Genomic DNA, 15,821 nt, shown 5'->3' on the forward strand with positions numbered 1-15,821 from the left:
AACAACAAAAAAAACTCATGAGCATCCTTATAAATACCCATCTAATAGGTGGGATCTCTCTTTACTGCATAATAAGGTAGACTCTATACACCGTATAACCATAACATGTGCTTTTTATTATTATTATTTATTTTTTTATTTATTTATATTATATCATATAATATTTTCCTCCCAACTCTTCTCTTCAAAGTGGTATTTTATTGTTTGTTCTTGTTCTAGCTATTCTGAGGTCTCTATTACTAGAAATCTGAAACAACATTCCACACAAAGGTTTTCTAAACAAATTGTGTTAAATAAACAGAATCAAGGGGGGGTGGAGCGAGCTACCAAAGTGAGCAGACGTGCCTGTGGTGAGCTCCGTCCACACAGCCAGCAAATAGGCCTATAATTTGCACTGCCTACCGAATTTTATATGGGGAAGATGCCCAAGGTACCCCCGCAACAGCCTGACCATGCTGCCAACCAAAATCGGGTCGTCGGACAATCGATTGGTACCTGCTCCCAGGCCCCGCTGTGTCTTGGCGCTCCCCGCCTCACCTTAGAAGGCCGCTGGTTGGACCGGGGCTACCACCGATCCTCTGAGTCCCGACTACCAACACCTTGCTCGGGCTCCCCGGACACAGCCACCCTCCCCTCACGGACCCCGGCGGCTGCCGAACTAGAGGCGGCAGCGGAGCACACCGAGGAGACGGCGGGCGACAAAGAACGGGCGCCATCTTGCCCCAGCTCTGCCGCAGCGCTCGGCTCCCTGGAGGGAGTAGCACAGCCTCAGGAGGACCCCCAGCGGACCTGCAGCCTCCAGACACTCACCCTCTGCCCTGGAGTGTCGGACCCAGACGGCTCTTCTCCGCTCTCCCGGCGCTGACTTAGAGCCGGCAACTCACACCGACCCTCAGTCTAAGAGGGATATGCAGCGGCTGCTCTTCCAACTGCCCACTAAAAGCGACTTCAATGCTCTTATCACTAAAGTACAAAATGCATGCAGGGCGGAAATCTCTGAGCTGCGGAAAGACCTCCAACATATCACTTCCAGGGTGGAGACTCTAGAAGATGAACAAGATCACTCCCGATCCTATGTAGCTCAGCTACGGGACACTGTTGCCCTCCGATCCACAGCACTGAACGACATGCAGCGCCATTTGGAAGACCTTGACAACCGAGGTCGGCGCAACAATATTCGTGTGAGGGGTCTCCCCGAGGCTACACAGGCAGAGGATCTCCACGAGACACTAGAAGCAATCTTTAACAGCATTCTGGGGGAACGTCCAAGTCATAAAATCAAGTTGGACAGGGCCCATCGGGCTCTGAGGCCAAGGGCCGCCGCAGGCTCCTCAAGGGATGTTATTTGTTGTGTTCACGATTTTACCTTGAAAGAGTGCATCATGCAGAAATCCCGCCAGCTCAAAGAATTCGACTTTGATGGGGCACCTATGCAGCTTTACCCTGACCTATCCTGGCTCACCCTGCAAAAAAGGCGCTGCTTGCGCCCACTCCTGGCGACTCTCCGTGACCACCAAGCCACTTATCGCTGGAACTTCCCCTTTGCCTTGGTGGCGCGTAGAGATGGAAGATCGGCTACCCTCAGGGACCTCGGCGACCTTGATGCTTTTTGTGCCTCTTTGGAAATCCCGACGCCCAAAATTGGGGATTGGACTATTGCCGCCCCTCCACCTCCACCTCCAACAGTGTGGCAAGCAGTCTCTCAGAAGCAGCGCAGATCCCCATCCCACACTCCCTCCCCCCCTGCCAGTGACCCCCTGATCACCCCCCATGAAGAAACTGTGCCGTGATAATCTTTGAATCTTCTGGCAGGCACTCTAATGTTACTATTTTCAATAGGCCTTACTTTAACTATGTCTTTAGCTATATAGCTGTGTGGACGGGATCCACGCTGTCACTGATACTATACTTTATTTAGGTATGTTCCTTGTTAGCCTCTTCCTTTCCACCCTGGGGCTCTCTTTTTGGGTACCTCCACCCGCAACTGTTGTGGAGTATTGCCCCCACCCAACTTCAATTTGCCCTTTTTAGAAAAGGGCGGATAGGCATTCGGTGTCAGGATATCCCCCATCTCCAGACCAATGCCGACTCTCTACAGAGTTTCGGAAACTAATACGCCTCCATGGCCTATATGTTCTTTGGTGCATTGAGCACCCTACTGAGGCAACCTATTCGTTCTTCTCCCACCCTCGTAACACACATACGAGGATAGACTATTTTTTTTTTAAACATCCCTGTAGTCCGGTTGCTTAAGGGGGCAGACATGGGTCCGATATTGTGGTCTGATCATGGCCCAGTGACTGTCACGCTGGCTTCCCTTCTCTCCCCCACACGACAATGTCATTGGCGTCTGAATGAATCTCTGCTGAAACACCAAATATCTAGGGATTCTATCAAGAACTGCCTAACCTCTTACTTCTTAGAGAATGAGGGATCAGTGACTTCTCAAACTGTTTTATGGGAAGCACATAAGGCTGTGATCCGTGGCCACTGCATAGCACTAAGCGCTAAATACAAAAAAGATAGACAGGCCCAAATGGTAGATACTAGGAAAAAGATCAAAGACCTGGAAGCGGCCCTAGTGGCTCACCCTATGGTGAGTACCCTGCGCAAGTTGATAGCAGCGCAAGCCCTCCTCCGAGCATTGGCTATGCACAAAGTAGAACGCTTGCTCCTTTATTGAAGGCAAAAATTCTATGAAAAAGGGAACAGAGCCCATACGCTCCTGGCTCGCATGCTCACTGAGCGCTCAGCTGCTCAATTTCCGCAGGCTCTCAAGGACCGCAGAGGCACGCTCCAATTCCATCCCTCGGAGATCGCCTCCATCTTCACTGACTATTTCTCTAAACTATACTCCCTCCCATCCTCACTGCCCTTGGATCCGGAAGCCAGGGCCCAAAAGATCGGAGATTTCCTGGCTAAGTGCAGTCTGCCCAAACTCCCGTTGGAGGCCCTAGTAGATCTTAACTCCCCCATCACCTCTGAGGAGTTGGAAAAAGTCCTAAAAGCCCTTCCTTCTGGCAAATCTCCGAGCCCAGACGAGTTCACCTACCTATATTATAAGGTCTATTCTGCGGAGTTGACCCCGCGCTTGGTCTCCCTTTTTAACTCCTTCTTAGAAGGTTCTCCCATACCGTCCACCATGCTCCACTCCCTTATTACCCTGCTTATTACCCGCAAGAGTGCGCTAGTTATCGGCCTATAGCTTTGCTAAACGCTGATCTAAAGCTATTTACCAAAATTCTAGCCAACCGCCTTGGTTACTGGCTGCCTTCCCTGATTGATGCTGATCAGGTAGACTTTGTCTCCAGACGACAGGGAGGTGATAATACGCGAAGAGCAATGGACATAGTGGATGCAATTAAACTTACAGTTGGACCAAGCCCTACTACTCAGCCTTGACGCCGAAAAGGCGTTTGATCACCTTGGTTGGCCTTTTCTTTTTGAAACTCTGACACGATTTGGTTTCTCGGGACCCTTCCTAACAGCTATCCACAGCCTTTACTCTAGGCCAACTGCATGTATTAAATCTGCCTACCATCAATCAGAAACATTCCCCTTGTATAATGGCGGCCATTAGAAGCAGTAGAGATATTGCAGGGGTGAATATTCGGGGGAAGGAGTTCAAAATCATGTTATTTGCAGAAGACGTCTTGCTTACGTTAACAAATCTGCATATTACCCTTCCAGTTTTACAGGATTTGTTAGATGCATTTGGAATAGTTTCAGGCTACAGAGTAAATACATCCAAGACCGAGGCTATGCCTTTAAATTTACATGACCCGGTCTTCCAACGCTTATGTTCTAACTTCCAATATAAGTGGTCCCCCACCTCTATACGATACCTTAATATCAATTTAGCGCCATCTTATAATTTACTGTATTCAGCTAACTACCCTGCGTTATTTAAAGATGTTAGATTGCTACTTACTAAATGGAAAAATCACTATATCTCCCTCCTGGGCAGAATAGCAGCAGTCAAGATGACCATCCTTCCTAAGATATTATATTATTTCGAAACCCTCCCGGCCAAAGTACCTATGCGAGAGCTTAAGTCCCTCCAGACTGCACTATTTAAGTTTATTTGGAGTGATAAACGGCACAGAATACCTAAGTCGGTCATGATGTCCAGCAAGTCGCAGGGTGCCTTGGCTGTCCCTAATTTGATACATTATTATTGGGCAACCCACTTGAGGCTCGTTGTCTCCTGGTCCAGATACCACGCTTACAATAAGTGGACAGAGATCGAAAAGAGATGGCTAGCGCCCATGCATCCGAACTCTCTATTGTGGCATAGGACCCCACCCCCTCTTCCCACCGCCCGCCTCTTAGGTCCCATCGGGTTTACCAAGTCTATTTGGTCTACCTGTATATCTAAATTCAAGTTGGTATCTGACCCTCCACTAATTTCATTCCTGCTTCATCCATCATCCATCCTTCTCCCCAGGACTGGAATCTGGTGTGGTCCGAACCTGGGGAAGTAAAAACCTCTTCCAGTTCGCAGATGTGGTTAACCCTGTTACTCTCGCACTGCTGCCTTTTAAAGACCTAGCTGATAAATATAACCTACCCTCCTCGGAGCGGTATACTCACTTGCAGCTCCAGCATTTTATGAGGACATGTCTGGGAATCACTACAGTCTCCAGGCCAACAGCGTTCGAGCAACAGGTTTGAACTGGCCCCTCGGCCAAGGGCCTAATCTCGGACATCTATAAAATCTTGGGATCTCCTAGTGATGATGCCTCAATTCGACACAAATATATGGATAGATGGGAAACGGCCCTGAATGTTGGGCAATTATCTGGAATAGGGCAGCCACTTCTTCTATCTGTGTAACTTACAAGGAGACCCAGTATAAACTGATGACGATGTGGTATCACACCCCGGAGCTCCTGCATAAATTGAATGGGAACATTCCCTCCACGTGTTGGAGATGCCTTCAAGTGGTAGGCTCAATTTATCAAATTTTTTGGACTTGCCCAGTTGTCAAAGAATACTGGACGGCCTTTTGCAACAATTTCTCCTCCATGTTCCTACAACCTAGTCCCCGTGATCCAGTGATCTTTCTACTGAACCTCACCCCCAAAACCCTGGGTAAAAAACACACCAAACTCTTACTGAATCTGTTGACGGCGGCCAAGACTCTGATAGCCCGGCACTGGAAACAGCAGACTCTTCCTCCTTTTACAGATTTAGTAACAAGAATTAAGGAAATACGTTCCTTAAAATATATCTCACGGCCTCATTAAATGAAAGATTAGACCTCTTTGAGCAGGTCTGGGCCCCATGGGACACGTATTCGTCCACACAAGGCTTCACATGTTAGGAGATCACCTGTGCATTATTTTCTCCTGGTATTCCCCTCCCCACCTATTGTGTCTTCCCCAGTCTTGTTTGCTTGTTTGTCCTGTTTGTTTTACATAACGCAAATCCAATGGGATATTCGTTCTTGCCCCTGCGACATTTCTATCATTGGGCAGTTTGTTAGACTGTGTGGATTTTATGAGTAGAATGTCTTATTTAGACATCATAGACTACTAGGATATGATTCGCATTGTTTATACTGGCCTATTATTGTATCATTTGTTTCTCTGATTTGTCTCTTTGAGATTGTTCTACTAAATGTATATGTTTAAAACACAAAAATTTTAATAAAAAAAAAAATATATATATATAAAAAAAATAATAAACAGAATCAAAATATTTATTTTAAGTAAAAAAAAAAATACAATGTCTGCCATGGTCGCTCATTTAGGTGCTCTCTTTCTTGTTGTTTTTTTCTCTTCTTCTATTTCTGAAGTATTTTACTTCTTATGCAGTTATCTACAAAATATTAAAAGTCTTGTTAAAGAAAATGTTCTCTTTTTAGAGTATATGGGTGTTTTAGAGCAGGGTTTCCACCTATGATTACCAGCTGATTGCCAGGTTATCTTCATACTAAAAAGAGGAGGTCATGGTGAGATAATTACTTTAAGTGATGGCAAAAGTAAGATAGCACTCTAAAATAATTTCTTTTACCATGTTGTGATGTTTCTGCTACTGCTAAAGCCTTTCTCAAGCAGTGTGACATTTGTTGGACCTCTGTACTATTTGGGCAAATGGATGCTTTTTTATCAAAGAAAGTTTAGGCATAAATTAACCTAATTGGTAGAAACTGTAGAACCTCTATATGTAGGATTGAACTAAGTGTGGTGTTACTAAAATGTAGGTAAAAGATTGTGTATAAAAGCCAAAAAAAGTTCATGTATTTATTCACTTAAATATATAGCATTGACCTCATTGAAATACAAATTACATTTTTTACCCGAATACAACATTACCACATTTTACTCTTGAAATTCTGAAAACCAGGTTGACTTGACATATTACTGCAACACGTGTTTTCATTATTTATATATTTCTTCCAACTGCTTCTAGGGGATTTTGGGGTTTCACGTCTTTTGATGGGCTCGTGTGACCTGGCAACAACATTTACTGGGACACCATACTATATGAGTCCTGAAGCCTTAAAGCACCAGGGATATGACTCAAAGTCAGACATTTGGTGAGTAGGCATTGTGCTCATTCTAATCTGTCAAGTAATTCTCCAGTGTAATGTACAGCTGTCTTCCCTGCCATGACTATAACAAATATACAGTATGCTTAACCTAAAGATTCTTTACACTGCATCTCTGCACTAATGGAACTAATGGCAGAAAAGAAGAAAAAGCCCTTAGAAACTTTTAATCCTAACTTTGAATTAATTATCTAGGTTTAAACATAGTCATAACAGTCAGTAATGTCATTATAGTAAAATTGGTACAAATAATGGGATAGATAATAATGTAAAAGAAAAACTCTTTGTTGCTCAGCAAGGAATCACAGCTTCACTTTTGTTTTTCATGAACAAAATACAGAATGAAAGTTTATCTGTGATTGGTTGCTATAGACAACAAAGACAGGGTTTTTTTTTTCATTTAGGATGCCTTCACACATACCGGATCCGCAGCGGATTTTATGCTGAAAATTTGCTACGAAATCCACTGCGAATCCCTTGTCAGTTATTTTGAATGAGAAGACATACTCTCATCGGGATTGACATCCCGCTGCGAGTATGTAAGTGACAGCCCAGTTAACCCCCCACTGGCCGGAGCATACATTACCTGTCCCAGGCTCCGGCTTGCTTCGGGGGCTTCCGGTGTTTGTGTCTTCCCATGCAAACTACAGGCAAGGGATCCAAAGTGTAAAATCCGCTGCGGATCTGCTATGTATGAAGGCACCCTTAGGTTATGTTCACACAATGGGAAAAATAGAGAAAAGGTGTCCGATTTTGAAATTTAAAATAACGTTGGTTATTGCCACGATTTAACTGACTGCTATGGCAATGCATTGAAGTCAATGGAAAGATGGATGTCCAATGTACACAATGTATTGAATAACGGACTTTTTTACTGAGGACATCAAAATAATGATCATGATCATTATTTTCGGACGTCTTTTGCAAACAGCGGACGTTTTTATTAGTTGTCCACACACAGTTTTTCTTTTCTCATTATTCTTTCTCCGTCTTTACTATTAATTTCAATGGACTTTTTAATTAAGACACACCCAAAGGCCAATTATTAACCCTAAACTAGAATAATGTACCAGCACCCGTCATTGCACTAAGGGGAGGCTAGACAGCTAAATAACGTCCGTTATTTTAGACTTAAAATTGCGGACGTCATTTTAAACGGAGCTGAAAAAACGTTGTGTGAACTTAGCCTAATATAGGTTTTGATTATTTCCCCGAATTTTTTTTTATTGTTTAATTTAGATACTTTTTAGTCTTTTTTCGTACATTTCTTTAACCAAAAAGGTTTTTTTAGCTGGATTTTTACCTGGATTTACAGCATTTTAATCAGGTTTTTGTAGTGTTTTTTGCCATTTATTCTTACTCACAAGAAGCGTCATTTATCAAACCTGTCAAAATGAAAATCTGACCTTGTTGCCCAACAAAACCAGTTTTCTGATAAATACATTTTTGTTTATAGCATCGTATGGTATTCCTGTCAGCTTACTTCTTGCCGTAAAACTGACTTTCAACAAAATCTGCAACTGATTATGTGATGAATGTTCCAGTTTTTGGTGTTTTGATGCTCTGTTTATACCTAAAATGTGTAAGGAGGCTTAAAGAAAGGAAATGTCTGAGGTGCATTTGTTTGACTTATCAGGCTTTGTACTGCATCATTGTCAGTAGAATTATTTTTTTATGACTGCAGCCCATTGTAAACAATTGTCATGAGATTTACCATTATTTATTCAGGCACGGCTCAAGGCTGTGCCTACTGGTAAAGTCAGTAAAAATAAAAATGTATAAAGCTTTTACTAGAAAATTATGAGACCTAAGTTTAGTTTATAGACTATTTGAGATTATTACTAGAGATGAGCCAATTTCCAGTAATAACGAAGTGCTTTGTTATCTCTGCAAGCCGCTCATCTGATGCCATTTAACTGACTGCCAGGACTGGATCCAGCTTTTCCAAGCCCCCGGGGAGGAGTGGCAGTCAGTTTGATGGCAGCAAGCTGATGAGCAGATTGCAGGCATAACGAAGCACTTCACTTCATTATTACTGTAAATTCCCTTATTTCTAATTATTACATTACTTATTATTTCCTCATCTTTTAGACTTTGTTTATCCTGTTTGTATTGGTTCTCCACATTGTTCTGATAGGAACAATCAGGAATAATCAGCACATGGAATAAATAGTGAAAGATCAAGTTCAGGTTCACTCAGCTAGTACTAGTTTGATGTCCCAGTTGCAGATGTAATTAATCATCATCCATGCGTCTTCTCTGTGTGGAGCCTCCGGGTGATCTAGCAGATGGTGTGTCTGGAGTTCAGGTATACAGTACGAAAATCCCAGTGCACCTGATGCTCTCTCATCCGTAGTTGGATTCAGGTCCATGCTAGAGCTTGTCATGTGTTCTATCAGTATAGAAATAATTGTCTGATAATATCATTTAGAAATTAAAATTTCTATCTGTAAACTGGTTATTAAAAGGAGCACAATGGAAAATATTAATGATGGTGAAAAAAATCCAGTCAAAATGATCTGATGTGTCATAGACAATTGTGAGAAGATCACATTTTGATTCTTGGACTGCCCCTGATGAAAGAGCCTTAAAGAGGTTATCCAGCAAAAATCTTTTTCTTTGAAATCAGCTGGTGTCAGAAAGTTATATACTGTAGATTTGCTATTTACTTCTTTTAAAAATCTCAAGTCTTCCCATACTTATCAGCTGCTGTATATCCTGCAGGAAATGTTTTCTTTTTTTTCAGTCTGACACAATGCTCTCTGCTGACATCTCTGGCCGAGACAGGAACTGTCTGGAGCAGGAGAGATTTTCTATAGGAATTTGCTGCTGCTCTGGACATTTCCTGTCTCGGCCAGAGGTGTCAGCAGGGATAGCGCTGTATCAGACTGAAAAGAAAACAATATTTCCTGCAGGGCATACAGCAGCCGATAAGTATGGCAAAACAGGAGATTTTTAAATAGAAGTAAATTACAAATTTATAAAACTTTCTGAAACCAGTTGATTTGAAAGAAAATTTTTTTGCTGGATAACCCTTTTACTAGCTCTTTCAAACCAATTTAGCTGTTCAGAGATCATTCTACACAAAAGAGGTTAAATAAGCAAAAGCAAAATATCCAAATACTTATGTTCAGTCATTGTGGTGCTCTCTGCATGTTTCTATAACTGCACACGAGTCACTGTTACAGATTTACCTGAGTAGTAATCTGTTTTATGGCATGTATGTACTGTGTCACACATGGACATATATTTATATTCCCAAAATTGAACTTTTTAAACATTTACACCTCACATGCTCACCCTTTTACATATAGCCATATTACAGCTTTGTCTTGTACATAGCCACAGTAGGGCTGCATAGAGGTATATAGGATGTTAACTCCTTAAGGATCCATGACGTATTGGTATGTCATGGGAGCCTGTCACTTAAGGACCCATGAAGTACTAGTACACCAGTGGGTCTGGCAACGTTTTGAAGTGAGCTCAGGAGCTGAGCTCACTTCATAACATGTGGAGACCGGCTGCTATCAGTCAGGTCCTCACTGTTAATGACAGGCCACCGCGATGGCGCCACATGCCTCTATTAAACCCTGCAGTGCTGCGATTGCGGCACTTAACACAGTGACAGGAGCTCTGCTCCTGTCAATGTTCGATCTGGACCAGTGGTTCCAGTATTTGTTACTGACTGCCGGAGGTCTCTTACCTTTCTCCTGGCAGTCAGATAGGCAGGCTCTATGCATTGATCGCAGATAACGCTGATCAATGCTATGTTATGGAATAGCAATGATCAGTATTACTAATCTAGTGTAAAAATGTAAAAGTCCCTTAAGTGTAAAATACATAATTTTAAAAAGTTTTAGAAAACATGCCATAGCCCCTCCCCAATTACAGTGTAAATCACACCCCTTTTCCATTGTATAAATAAAACTTTTTTTTTTTAGTTTTTGTTTTTTAAATAGGAAAGGGGGTGATTTAAACTTTTTGGGGGGAGGAGTTTTGTAAAAAATTTTTATGCTTTAACGATAAGTAATCATTAGACTTTGCATAGCATCGATCAGTATTACTGTGTAGTCTGCTTGAGGCTGGTCTAACAGGACGGAGGACGGACATCTGTCAGGGAAACTAATGAGAACCTCTGCAGTCACGCTGTTGGAGCCCCTATCAGTCAGTGACAGGTACTTATTCTGTTAAGGGGGTTAGGCAGCATTATGATTGCAGCTATAGATGAGCAAACCCGGTTCGGGTCGATCCGAACCCGAACTTTCGGTATTTGATTAGCGGGGGCTGTAGAACTTGGATAAAGCTCTAAGGTTGTCTGGAAAACATGGATACAGCCAATGACTATATCCATGATTTCCACATAGCCTTAGGGCTTTATCCGAGTTCAGCAGCCACCGCTAATCAAATACCAAAAGTTCGGGTTCGGATCGACTCGAGCATGCTTGAGGTTTGCTCATCTCTAATCGCAGCACCTGGTACATTAATTTGTGCATGGCTGCTTACACTGAAACAGCCATGCACACATTCTCTTAACACCAGAAAGGTATATATTCATGCCTACTACACGGGGCATCGGCAGTAGGAATGTATATTGCCATATGGCTGACTTAAAAGGGTTAAACTTGCCCTATTCTGACCCCTATAATTTTTTATCTTTCTTTTTTTTTATAAATCTATGGGGCTGTGTGAGGGCTCCTTTTCTGTTCTGTGATCTGTTGTTTTTATCAGTACTACTTGCACATATGTGACTTTTTAATCACTTTTTTTATTGTATTCTTTTCTGGGATGTGATGTCAAAAAAATAGTTCAGTCAACTCCACATGCGGCAGTACCAAATATATATGTTTCTTATTTTAAAAATGGGAAAAGGGGGGTGATTTAACCATTGAAGAGTAAAATAAACAAAAACGCAAAAATAAAAAATGGCCTGGTCATTAAGGCAGCAGAGGCAAGGGGTTAACCTTTTAATTTGGGATGAATTTATTTATATTTTAAAATACATTTTTTAACACTTTTGTGTCGGACAGTACCTATGCACTGTATTGATCCATTATCTTGGTACTTTATTGGTATAGCCTGCTGTAGTCAGGAGGTGGGAGGCCTAGCAGAGGCCTTGCGCTGCACTGACAACAAATGTCAGGGAGCTTATCTGAACCACTGCTTCACCAGTGTAAGGCTATGTTCACACAACGTCAAAATAAAGGAAAGGCGGACGATTTTAATATTTTAAAAAAGTCAGTTTTTGCCACGATTTAACTGACTGAAATGGCAATGCATTGAAATCAATGGGAAGATAGACGTCCAATGCACACAATGCACTGAATAACGGACGTTTTTATCACGGACGTCAAAATAATGAACATGATCATTATTTTAGGACGTCTTTTGCATACAGTGAACGTTTTTATCAGTTGTTCACACACAGTTTTTCTTTTCTCACCGTTCTTTCTCCGTTTTTACTATTAAATTCAATTGACTTTTTACTTAAGCCACACCCAAAGGGCAATTAGTAGCCCCAAACTAGAATAATATACAAACACCAGTCATTGCATGAAGGGGAGGCCAGGCTGCTGAATGACGTCCATTATTTTAGACTCAAAATGACGGACGTCATTTTAAATGGAGCTGAAAAAACGTTGTGTCAACAGAGCCTAATGCTGTAAGGCCATTAAAATGCTGTTTAAAGGGTCTTGAAAGGATTTTAAAAGGAGTATTGAAGTTCAAACTAACCTAGTCCTTTTTTAAGCTCAAGATTGGACTAGGGGTAATAGCTTGATGTCACATATCTTTTATTTTTTTTTTTTAACAAAGCACTTGATATTGGTTGGTACATTAAATGAGAATGCATGGGCTGGGGAAAACGTGTGAGAGAGAATGATTATCCATCCTCTAAGGCAGCCACTGTCACTAGTGGGTAATTTTTGGGCCCAATTTTCTTTACTATATTTATTAATGACCTTGCAGAAGGGTTGCACAGTAAAGTATACATTTTTGTAGATGATACTAAACTGTATAAAGGGGGTTAATACAATAGAGGGGAATGTGCTGCTATAAATGGATCTGCATAGGTTGGGGGCTTGGGCTGAGAAGTGGTAGATGAGGTTCCACATAGGGAGGAAAAATGTGCACTGGGATTACATAATAAATGGAAATCACTGGCCCAGATGTAATAATGTGTCTACGCTAGAATTTTGTCCAAAATATAGAGCACAGGACTTTTCTCCACATTTGTTATGTTTTTTCAGACACTTAAGAGACACGTTATGCTAGGTGTGAAAAAGGGGCACGGCCTAAGGTGCGCCAAGAAATGCACCAAAATCTAGCTCAGAATTTTGGAGCTTTAACTTTAGATGGTTTCAAAATGCAGCAGATGTAAAAAACAACCTGCACCACCATTGTACAAATCACTAGTCAGACCACACACAGAATATTGTATACAGTTTTGGGCCCCAGTGTGCAAGAAATACATAGTGAAGCTGGAAAGGGTTCAAAGATGGGCAACTAGAGTAATCAAAGAAATGGGAGGATTACAGTACACAGAAATAATATTATAAAACTAGGGTTTTTTGGCTTAGAAAAAAGACATCTAAGGGGTGACCTAAAAACTATGCATAAATATATCAGGGCAGTATAAAGATCTCTCCTGTGATCTATTTATGCACAGGACTGTAACAAGGGGTGGTCCCCGAAGTCTACAGCAAAAACAGTTTCTGCATCAGCACAGAAGAGAATTCTTTACACTGAAAGAACAGTGAGACTATAGAACTCTCTGCTTGAGGAAGTGGTCATGGTGAACTTAAGAGAGTTCAAAAGCAGCCTGAATGCCTTTCTGGAGTGTAAAAACATTACAGGGTACAGTCACTAGATTTTGGAGAAGGGTCATTGAGCCAGGGATTTATTCTGATTGGCAGATGTCATTTAGGAAATGCTAGTAGCCTGCCTAAAGAGATTAGTTTTTAGGGAATGCTTAACCCCTTAACGACGCATGACATACATTTACGCCATCTTGCCATTAGGGGAGTTCAGAGCGGGGCCAGGCCAATCGCCGCTCCTGCTAATTGAGAATCAAACATGACAGCTGCATTTAAAAGTCTTCTATGGCCATTTCCCTGGTGTCTAGTGGCCCCCGCGATGCGATTGTGGAAAGGGGATGCCTTTATTTTACCGCCCCGGGACTCAGCGTCGGAATGACGCTGTTCCGGTTTGGTATTCTATTGATCTAGTCTGCAGCAGGCCAGACCAATAGAGCACCGATCTCATTGATCGGTGCTGTATAAATCATACTACACTGATCTCTATGAGAGGGACTTCTAATTAATGTACAAGTTTAAAAAAAAAAGTTTTTTTATTAATAAATAATTAATAATAAAAAACCTTCCCCTAATAAAAGTCTGAATCACCCCCCCTTTACCCATTTTATAAAAAAAAAATATATATATATATACATATTTTGTATCGCCCAAACTATTAAATTATCTCTGTATTGATCTTGCACGGTAAACGGCATAAGCACAAAAACCCGCCAAAGTGCAAAATTGCGCATTTTTGGTCACATTAAATCCAGAAAAATTGTAATAAAAAGCTATCAAAACGTCACATGTGCAATCAAGGTACCGATAGAAAGTACAGATCATGGTGCAAAAAATTGACAAGTCACACAGCCCCATAGACTAAAGGATAAAAGTGTTATAAGCATGGGAATAGAGAAATTTTAAGGAACGTTTATTTTCTGTAAAAGGTTTTGTTTTTTTAAAAGCCATTAAATAATATAAAAGTTATGCAAGTTACATATCGCTTTAATTGTACCAACTTGGGAAACATATATACCATGTCAGTTTTTCCATAGGGCGAACAGCGTAGAAACGAAGCCCCCCCCCCAAAATGAAAATAATTGCGTCTCTTTTTCAATTTCACCACACAATTAACAACATCGCCGCTGCCCTCTGCTTAATCAGCAGCTGAGGGCATCTGCCAGACTGAAGACATCTGTGTGTGGTGGGCTGGTTGGAAGGGGCAACCCCATGAACTCACCTGTCACCCCCTTCTGGCAGCAGGCACTCTCCTGTCATCTTCTGGCACAGGCAATGTGGTACAGAGACTTTATCTGAGCCGATTGTGCCCTGCAGCCTCTATTGCTTAATAATAGAGGCTGCGGGCACCTCAGGTGGAGGCAGTGCCTTTGTACCATGCTGCCTGTGCCGGAAGATGACAGGAGAATACACAATGGCGGGAGAGGAGCTGCTGTGGAGTGGGTGACACAGAGGGGGCATATATAACTAAATGGGGCACAGCATAGTGGGACGTATATAAATAAGTGGGGCACAGCACAGAGGGAACATATATAATTAAGTGGGGCACAGCACAGAGGAGGCATATATAGCTACATGGGGCACAGCACAGAGGGGCATAGATAACTAAGGGATTTTCTCTGACACTGGCCGTTCCAGGATCGCGGGGGGCGATCGTACGGCCGGGGGGTGTGGGGGGCGATCATGCGGCCGGGGGCGATCAGGGCTGCAGGGGGGGCGGGCAGGATATACATTACCAGGTCCCCGCTCCTGCTTGCTTCGGCGGCTCCCGGCACGTTCCGCCCGGCCAATCAGTGCGCTGCCCCGCCGCAGCGCACTGATTGGCCGGACAGGCCGTGAAGACACCGGGAGCCCCGAAGCAAGCAGGAACGGGGACCCGGTAATGTATAATGTCTGGCGGCCGGGGGGTTAATGGGGCGGGCTGCAGACAGAGTTTCTCTGCTAATGAAAGTATAGGGCTGGGATCTGCAGCGAGTCTCGCTGCAAAAACGCAGCAAGGAGACTCGCTGCAGACCCGCCAAGTGGGTTTGTAGCCTTAGAAAGATTCAATTTTAGATAAAAGGAGGACATTACGTTACAAGATAGCAGACAGACACTCACTGCTGTTTTGTAGAAGTCCAAAGGCATTGTCACTGGAAGATCCCAGAGCAGAGAGGTTGAATGTTTCAGTTAGATGGCTAGTGACAGCGGGGGCAACTGGATGAGGTGTGAAGGAAAAGGGTCACTAGTGCAGGTGGTGGGGCATAAGGAATAGAGGAGCCAGGAATTTTCATCCTCTTTTACAGGTTTAAAAGCTGTGAAAAGCGAAGAAATTTCCCCATCCCTGTTGTTGGAGGTCAGTTCTTCAGTTCTTCAGCACAAAGGGCAGTGATAGGCCTAAGGAGGGAATTAAATGTGTCATAAAGAGTTGTTTTTGGTTGTTGGAGAGGGAAGAGATAAGAGAGGTAAAGTAAGTT

General features: G+C 42.6%; 1 protein-coding gene and 1 long non-coding RNA gene across 6 annotated transcripts in view; one reads left to right on the forward strand and one right to left on the reverse strand.

The window, feature by feature from the left end:
- The window catches only part of NEK11 (NIMA related kinase 11), a 204,454-nt gene that overhangs the window by 87,846 nt on the left and 100,787 nt on the right, over window positions 1-15,821 (forward strand). For both annotated transcript variants that reach the window (XM_069958335.1, XM_069958336.1), the window contains exon 6: window positions 6,418-6,544. In XM_069958335.1, coding sequence (XP_069814436.1) covers window positions 6,418-6,544 — 127 coding nt within the window. The remainder of the gene's footprint in view (window positions 1-6,417; window positions 6,545-15,821) is intronic.
- Window positions 1-15,821, reverse strand: part of LOC138783532 (uncharacterized) — a 119,785-nt gene that overhangs the window by 16,738 nt on the left and 87,226 nt on the right. For 2 of the 4 annotated variants that reach the window (XR_011361700.1, XR_011361703.1), the window contains exons 5-6: window positions 15,466-15,741; window positions 8,607-8,948 (exon numbers count right to left, since the gene is read on the reverse strand). The exons of 1 other annotated variant lie outside the window; for it this stretch is intronic. This is a non-coding gene — a long non-coding RNA (uncharacterized lncRNA). Of the gene's footprint in view, window positions 1-5,736; window positions 5,824-8,606; window positions 8,949-15,465; window positions 15,742-15,821 lie in introns of those variants that run through there. One more of the 4 variants, XR_011361702.1, reaches the window with a different exon arrangement.

The sequence above is a fragment of the Dendropsophus ebraccatus genome, chromosome 2 (genome assembly GCF_027789765.1).
Source record: "Dendropsophus ebraccatus isolate aDenEbr1 chromosome 2, aDenEbr1.pat, whole genome shotgun sequence".
In the NCBI taxonomy this organism is placed as follows: Eukaryota; Metazoa; Chordata; class Amphibia; order Anura; family Hylidae; genus Dendropsophus; species Dendropsophus ebraccatus.